Source organism: Austrofundulus limnaeus, unplaced genomic scaffold, assembly GCF_001266775.1.
Source record: "Austrofundulus limnaeus strain Quisiro unplaced genomic scaffold, Austrofundulus_limnaeus-1.0 Scaffold3, whole genome shotgun sequence".
Lineage (NCBI taxonomy): Eukaryota > Metazoa > Chordata > Actinopteri > Cyprinodontiformes > Rivulidae > Austrofundulus > Austrofundulus limnaeus.
In genome coordinates, this window is record NW_013952405.1 from 4,239,851 (window position 1) to 4,248,407 (window position 8,557).

At 39.2% G+C, this 8,557-nt stretch overlaps 2 protein-coding genes across 2 annotated transcripts in view; one reads left to right on the forward strand and one right to left on the reverse strand.

The window, feature by feature from the left end:
* Positions 1-7,938, forward strand: part of LOC106524347 (titin) — a 19,139-nt gene extending 11,201 nt beyond the window's left edge. The window contains exons 8-16 of the mRNA XM_014018112.1: positions 941-1,228; positions 2,128-2,397; positions 2,500-2,611; positions 2,705-2,862; positions 2,955-3,056; positions 3,365-3,433; positions 6,704-6,763; positions 7,181-7,249; positions 7,347-7,938. Coding sequence (XP_013873566.1) covers positions 941-1,228; positions 2,128-2,397; positions 2,500-2,611; positions 2,705-2,862; positions 2,955-3,056; positions 3,365-3,433; positions 6,704-6,763; positions 7,181-7,249; positions 7,347-7,411 — 1,193 coding nt within the window. The 3' untranslated portion in view covers positions 7,412-7,938. The remainder of the gene's footprint in view (positions 1-940; positions 1,229-2,127; positions 2,398-2,499; positions 2,612-2,704; positions 2,863-2,954; positions 3,057-3,364; positions 3,434-6,703; positions 6,764-7,180; positions 7,250-7,346) is intronic.
* apobec2b (apolipoprotein B mRNA editing enzyme, catalytic polypeptide-like 2b) overlaps positions 7,776-8,557 on the reverse strand; it is a 5,424-nt gene continuing 4,642 nt past the window's right edge. Inside the window, exons 3-4 of the mRNA XM_014018158.1 lie at positions 8,126-8,469; positions 7,776-8,039 (exon numbers count right to left, since the gene is read on the reverse strand). Of these exons, the coding sequence (XP_013873612.1) occupies positions 8,128-8,469 (342 nt within the window). The 3' untranslated portion in view covers positions 7,776-8,039; positions 8,126-8,127. The remainder of the gene's footprint in view (positions 8,040-8,125; positions 8,470-8,557) is intronic.

Genomic DNA, 8,557 nt, shown 5'->3' on the forward strand with positions numbered 1-8,557 from the left:
CATGAATTCTGCTATTTATCATTTCAGGAAAGTCTGGGTTAGGAAAGGCAAAAAATAAATAAGATAAAATTGAGAATTTAAATTTGGAATAGTGGAAATGATGAATTGGTTAATTCAATTCAGTTCAAATCAGTTTGTTTATATATGTACAAGTCACAATAAACTTTGTCTCAGGGCACTGTACAAAAACAGCACATTGGCAAGAAAAACTGTCTTTTAACATGAAGAAAACTCCAGCAGAAACAGGCTCATGATGGATGGTCATCTGCCTCCTCCAACTAGATTCAAGACTTTCCTTTTTGATAAATCCTATAGTCAGAGTGTCAGCCTCATGGACAGAAACTGAAAGTTGGTTCCAAGAGAGCGGAGCTTGATGACTGAAAGTTCTGCCTCCCATTCTACTTTTAGAAACTCTAGGAACCACAAGTAAACCGGCAGTCTGAGAGCGAAGTGCTCTGTTAGGAAAATATGGAACAATTAGAATTTTAACATAAAATTATTTGATAAATTTATTGTTAGAACTGTTAACATTGGTGGCGGTGTACACTGAATGCCATGAGACAATATTTCTGTATCTTTCAAAGAGAATATTTCCAATGGCCTTTGTGTGACCATGTTAAATGCTAACGAGCTTGTTTGAAAGATAACAATACACAGTCATTTAAAAATGTTACTCCCCTTCACACTATTTCCTTTTGAACACTGGAAGTAACAAAACTTGCTAGTTCTACATGCATTTTTGTCACTTCTGTTTACGTCACCTTTCCGCCTCTTAAACTCGTCTGCAACGAGAAGTAGAAAACAGCATTCACACACAGCTATTTTTTATCTTAACCTTTAAAGGCAAAAATCTTGAATGTAGTTCATACTGAGTGGCTTCAGTTGCAACACTAATGACGATGACTTTTAAAATGTTTGTAATCGGTTTCTTTCTCATTAGAAATTCCTGTTCCCAAACTGGACAACCTGACCCAGTGGCTGGATGTGTTCCTCAATGAGACCGCCAAGTTGAGATGTCGGATGCAGGAAAACTCTGGGTGGACGTATACATGGTACAAAGATGGAAAGGAGGTCAAGTCTGATGACATCAAAATTGAAAACGATGAAAGCACTCTTTTCATAAAAGCTGCTTCAGCTTCACACCGTGGAAAATACACGTGCTCAGGAAAACTAAAGAACAGATCTGTCAACAGCAGATTTAGCTCTGAAGTTGCAATTCATGTCTATGGTGAGCTATTTTTTTTTTCGTTTCTATTTTTTTTACTGTAAAGACTTTTTAAAGGTTTTTTTTTTTTTCAGTTTAGCTGATGTGTTACTAATTTGGAAGCAGGAACTGCATTGTGCAAAAACAGTAGTTTTACAAGAAAAATTGGACATTTTCAAAGTCCTCTCCCTTTCTTCACCTCTTCTAAGGGTTGTTTGAAATTACAGTTAGTTTATGTCATTGTAGTTTATGCAAACTGTCACCCTTTATAGCTTCAAATAAAACATCTTCAAAGCAAAATTGTTAAAGAAATATCAAATTGTTTAATTTGTATTTGTATGAGTCACTGTTTGAGGAGTTAAATTTTTTGTTTTGTTTTATTATTTGGTTTATTATTGTTTGAAATTAATATTTTTTTTTGTAAATAGGAGCAGATATCATAAGACCTTTTACTTCTTCTGCTGCCTTTCATTTTATTTCATTTGTATTGTTTTGCTGTATGTAATGTATTGTTTTGTTTTTTAAAATGAAATGAATAAATACTATAAACTTAAAAAAATGGTCTGTGACAGGGTCACAGATCATTTTTGTTGAAAAGGAATGGAGGGTAGAATTTATAAACCAACACATTTTATGATCTAGGCCGAACTTGAGCTCCCTCTTCTTGAAAAACCAGCAATATATATATATATATATAAATATATATATATACGTATATATGGTGTAGCATTTGAAATTTATCCAAGACCTGCAAAAGCTGTCTGCTTTCTTAAATAGAAGGCCAAATTTCTTTTTCTGTCATGCTGATAAAAAGTACTGTTAACCTCAGAGAATTAACTGAGAAATAAACAAAGCTAAAGGTCATCTTCTTCCTAAACTGAGCTACTCTAACAGTCTTCTTTGTGATTACAATCAACTCTCAGATGCCGAACCCACAGTCACGCTGATGAAGGATACTGAGACCTCTTTGTTGCACACTGGGGATTCAGTCTCCTTCCGCTGTCACATCAGTGTCTCTTCTGGATGGGATTACCTGTGGTACAAAGATGGAAACCATCTTCAAGGATCTAAAAACCATCACAGTATTGATCAGGTTAAAGTAGCCGACTCTGGATCATATGAATGTGAAGTTAAGAGAGGAAAAGATAAAATTATACGATACAAAAGTCAAGCTGTGAAAATTGAAGTTCACGGTGCGTTTTGCTTAAATTCTTTTACCTTCTTTAGTTCATCTGTTGTTGAACTTGCACCACAGTTTTAATTTATTTCTTATTCTTATTATTATTTTGCTGCAGAGCGTCCACAGGCAAGTGTAATCTTGTTAACTGGCTGGTCGGAGGTCTTCTCCACAGAAAGCTTGGTGCTCAAGTGTGAAGTGGACGGTCTAGACCAGTGGAACTACACTTGGTAATACCTCAGATAAGAAATATCTCCTATGAATTATTGTCATTTTGAAAAAATCTGTTCAAAAACAATGCTTAAAATAAAATTTAAAAACAGGTATAAAGAGCAAGATTTGCTCAATCTCATGCCATCAGAGAAACACATTGTCACACCTCACAATGACCCCGAGCAAAGCCGGTACTTCTGCAAGGGCGTCCGCAACGAGAGGCCATTATATTCAAAAATGAGTGAGGCCCTCAAGACCAAGAACCTACGTGAGTATGACAAAGATGTTCAAGATAATTAATGTTTTACCCAGCATAAGACACCATTCTTTATTTTCACACACTGTATTTTTAACTTGTAGTTTTAAAGAGGAGGATCCTTCTATCCATCTCTGGCTGCCTCTTCTTTGGCATCATTGCCGTCTTCCTTGGATGCATTACCCTCAGAATTTGCCACAAACCAGGTCAGGTTTTAATTTGGGATTTTGAAGCTATACAATAACACATTAGCTTTTTTAAAAACCTGAAAGAAGACCAGATGATTGTTTAGCTGAGCACCTTTAATGCTTTGATTTGAAGGAGGTTGTGTTCAGTTTTTTGTCTGTGGTTAGTACACAGCCTACACCTCAAACAGAGAGCAGAGTAGGAAGTAGTTGTTGGTGGAGTCCAGAGGTTACTTAAGGTTGAGGTGTGACACCTGTTTTGTGAAATAGTTTAGCTTTTAATCCCACAGTGAGATGATATATGTAACTTTTTTGCTTTTGTCTCACAGCTGCTGCTGAGGACAAGATGGATGACATCATCCTGTTTCCTACCATGGCTCAGTTAAAGGACAGCAATGGTAAGTCATTTCAAAGTTGTTTTGTGTGCACTGTGCGAAATTTTTTTGTGTTTTTGTGTGTACAGCGAAAATTTGGAACAGTTTGAATATGAGTGGAAGCAATGTCCAAACATAAAGTTGTTTAAAAAATATATAAACATAAGATTCTCTGAATCATAGACAGTGGTGGGCACAGTTCCCCTAAAACACTAAAGCACTAATAGGGGAACTAATTTGCTGATTAGTGCTTTAGGGCTTTTGCTCATTTTAAAATTTATTAGTGGATTAGCACTTGCTAAATTTAYAGACTAAATTTAAAACACTAACTGAGGTTTTTAAATGTTATTGATCAACATTAATGTTAACAACTGAGGGTGAAAGCTGTCACACATTTTGTTCATATGTGTCACTTATTCACCAGGTGACATATTAACAAAATATGAACCCAAATAAGACTGTGGAATGTCAATGATAAGTCTTAAGAGACCAACATGGTGATATGTGACTTATGTTGTCTGTTGAAGAATGTTCACGGGTTGACTGGGTTATTTTAGGGCTTTAGAATTAGCTTTTGCTATTTTTTCAGTATATTAGTGCTTTAGAATTAGGGGACCTAAATATTTGAGTTAACGCTTTAGAATTAGGGGACCTAAATATTTGAGTTAGCGCTTTAGAATTAGGGGACCTAAATATTTGAGTTATTTGAGTTGGGCTTTAGGGCTAGTGGAACTAATTTTTTTAGATTAGTGCTGCCCACCACTGAATAAAGATAAGTAAAAAAAACAAAAAAAAAAAAACAAAACAAAACAAAAACACTGTATTCAGAACAGGGGTGGAGACTTTTGCAAGGGGTGGCCAAAGCATACAAATAAAGAAAAGCAATCTGGACTTAAAAATTCAAGATGGTCGCCACAGCTAATTCCAAATTGCTTTAATTCAGCTGTTTTAAGAAACATTAAGGTGAAAAAAAAAACATTGAGGTGAAATTGTATGAGTGACCATAGCTAAAAATGACCAAAAAAATTAATAAACACGTTGAATGCTTGTCACAACGACCATTGAAACAGTCTAAACTGAAGATTAGTGTTGAAGTAGCTGAAAACAATCAATAAATTCTAAATGCTAATCAAAAATTCAATATGGCCACCACAGTTCTAATTTTAAAATGCTATAATTCAGCAATTTCAAAAACGATTGCGATTCAATATGTTGTGGAGTAGGAMCGATCATTTGCTGATGCTATAATCCCAAATTATGCAAACCACTAATGCTAATGCTAATTTTACAAAGGGCTATAATTYAGCCATTTTTTTTAACATACACAGCTGAAAACATTCATACTGTAGTGCAGTATTATAAGAGAACAATCTTTAATAATATTTAAATGCAAATACAAAATCCAAGATGCCAAACCACTTGTCAGCTTTTGGAGGTGGCAACTGGGGTGGCCAATCAGGTACCCCAGAGTGTAGTGACACATTTTCTTTTTTTTTTTTCTTGTAGATTCTTCTTTGTTTTTTTTTTTTTGCTTAAAATGCTTGTATGCGTACAGTTACCATGTTCAAAATAAACCAAACAAACACCTTTAATTGTTTTTAGTTTGTTTGATAACTCTTTTTTTTTCCCTGAAGGCAGAGCCACACCATGATTCATGCCAGTTATTTCTGGTCTCACATCATAAAAGTACCTTCTTTTTTTTTAAGTGAAGAGAAAATAGAGACAGAGAGAAAAACAGAGAGAGAAGCAATCAGAAAGATAGAAAGACCGAAATAGCGACCAGAAGTATACCAAACATACACCAACAAAACACAGGACAACACACCCAACATTTGCCCGCCCACCTGAAAAACAAATGGACAAATACATGGAGGGCATATACAAAAATATACACATACCCAAACATATATAAAGATATACATACATACATGCCTACATTCATAAATATTGTCAGTATATACACACAGACATATATACACACTCAGTGACCAGTCAGAACCCCCGGATCAGAACACCTGTTTGTGAGCAGTTGTGAACATGCGTGTATATACAAGATTTCTCCAATGGAATATTTAATAGTGACTGTGGAGGACCGGAGACCCAACCCCCAAGACACGAGGCAGACATAGGGAAGACCAGAGCCCAAGGGCCCGAGAGGGATCCCGAGCGCAGAGCCCCAAGGGGCACCCGCACGGGAAGATCCGCCCACCCACCCCCCAGATCAGACCATAGGGGAGAACTGGGAGAGTCCCCCCAGCGACCACACACACAGCCCCCGGGGCCAGCAGCGACAAACTCATGGGCCCCACCAGCACCCGCCATACCAAAACAGATCCAGGAAAGGGCACAGAGGTCCGGGCCCCCAGGGCGCACCCCCTCCAGGCCAAAGCCCGACAGGCCCAGAGGCCCCGAGCCCCAGCAGGCAGTCACCAGGCCAGGCCGGCACACACCCCAGCGCCCAGCCCCCGGGAACCCCCAGCACGCCGGCGGCCAGCTGCACACCCCACCGGGGGGCCGAGTAGCAGCGGGCCCCCAGATAAATCAGCAGTAGGGGCAGCCCAGACCGCAGCCTAACAAATACGCAAACATACACAATCGCACCATCCCACCCTCATCCTCACCCCCACTCAATCAAAGACATACAAGGATGCCACATTCCACTCATACCCCCGATACACACTCTATACCCCCCAGGTCCAGGACATGCACCCACCCCCTATTGGAGGCAGCACACACCCGAACCCAGGAGGTAGACCCAATCATTCTGAGTGGAGAGGAGCAGATAGCCAAGGCCCGGCCCGGGCCGCACCAGGATGCCCGGCCAGCCCCCCACCGCAGACAAGCCACACCCATGACCACCACACCACACCGCCAACGACCATGTGCACCCCCCCAGCCGTCCACTCCCCGGAACACAGCAGCCACCCCGGCCAGGGGGCCACTGTGGGTGGCCCCCTGGCCGGGGTGGCCCCTGGCCCCAGAGTGTAGTGACACATTTTCTTTTTTTTTTTTCTTGTAGATTCTTCTTTGTTCCTCTTTTTTTGCTTAAAATGCTTGTATGCGTACAGTTACCATGTTCGAAATAAACCAAACAAACACCTTTAATTGTTTTTGGTTTGGTTGATAACTATTTTTTTCCCTGAAGGCAGAGCCACACCATGATTCATGCCAGTTATTTCTGGTCTCACATCATGAAAGTACCTTCTGACACATTAAATTGTTGGTCCGGCCTAAATAGTTCTGCTTTATTAAGCTTTCTGGTTTGTGGGCTTTTTATTTTTGTTCTTGTTGCAGATGCACCCTGTCCGCTGGTTGAGTACATCACTAATGCAGATCTGAATGCACCACCGAAAGGTAGAAAAAAATACAATAAATGAGAAAAGTTAACTTAAGACCTAATCTTAGATTTAGAATGGCTGCCACGGTCATCTTACCATAAAAACACAAAAATGGCTTTAATTCTGTCCCTATCAGATTTTGGTTCAATTTGTTGTGGTACTAGATACTGTAAGTTATTTACAACACATACTTTGAGTGTGACATCTTAATGTTATTTAATCATTTCTATAGTTTGAAACCAATAGAGCTAAATAATCTGTCATTGCTTATCTAAAGTTGATCTTAGTCTATAATTGGCATGATGCCATCAAATGTTGTATATTTTTTATTAAAAAATGCTTCAAATTAGCAATTGCAAAGATGACAGATGCTAGAGGATTTTGGATTTGCCTTCATTTAATAAGTGTGAACTTTGTCTCACCTGATGTGCAGAGGGTGAGGAGGATGAAATAGTTTGCAGTGAAACAACACCATTACCCATATCTTCAAAGGAGGACCAAGGTGATTCATTTAAATTACTAACACCAGTCTGTAACGAACCTTTTGATGCTCCTGTTAAGTTAAACCACTAAACATTTCTGACACATCTTGTTTTCAGCTGTGACCACCAATGGCCATGAAACTACAGAAAATGGTGGTGGGATGGTTTCCTTTCAGCACTGAGTTACTGAAGATTGCGTTCCTTTCGACGAACCTGTCAAACCTTAATAACAAACCAGATAACATTCAAAAGGAAAYGCTCAGTTCGTCCGACTCAGTTCTGAACACCTGTAAGCTGAGGGCAAGAAAAAAATCCAGAGCATTCAAAAAGTTATAGGAAGATGTTCAAAGTTAATAATGTATTTTTCATGCTGGATAAAACTGTGTGTGGTTTATGTGACTTCGTAAAACAAAACCATGTAAGTGTAAATATTTTTTCCACACATTATTGTTTAAATCTATCATGCGACTGATAAAGATTGTGCTTTATTTATCTCCGTCAGTGAATATTTACATTCTTTGAACAGACACCAGATGGCAGTAGATATAACTTCTTCAAAGCTTGTATTTATTGTGATAAACATTTCTTAAATGAATGTAGATGCTTTGCTCTTCACAAGCAGCCATTTCCATACAGTTTGATACATTTTTTATCTACAAATCTTGTGCTTTGATATGTGAATTAAACAAAATAAAATATACAAAATGTTGCCATGAGAGCTCATTTCACCTAATGCCAGTCTTCAGCAGCAGATCTCACAGCCTAATAAACACATATAGCAGCAGGGCCATCTGTGTTTCAGTCAGAAACCTGTAACAGGAAGACAAGGGAAACAGTCATTATCTGAACTCGCAAAGAAAATCATAGGTTTTAATGAACAGTATGTACTGACTTACATTTAGTTGAGAATTTCACCCAGTTTCTCCAAATAATACTCATAATTCTCCTTGCAATCCTCCCACGGTGCGAACTCCTCGTCCTCCTTATCCACGTACATTTCCCAGACTAGCTGGAAGTCGGCTGGCTTCATCATTCGCAGTTTGCAGCCGGCCCGCGCCAGAGCCTTGAGGCCTTCCCTGATCTCTGGCTCCTCCCACTCGAAGAGGCGGGAGCAGAATATGGTGAGGCGAAGCTTCTTGCGCTGCTGGAGGATGGTGGCCAGCTTGGCTGCGCAGGCCGCACAGGGACTGGAGGATACAAACCATGTGATGTCATGTTCTTTGGAGGAGTTTGGCAGCACCTGCAAAAACAAAGAAACAACAGGGATCGTTGAGGCCGGAAAGATTCTAAACAACATTTAAGCAATATATGATGCATGGTTCTAAAGC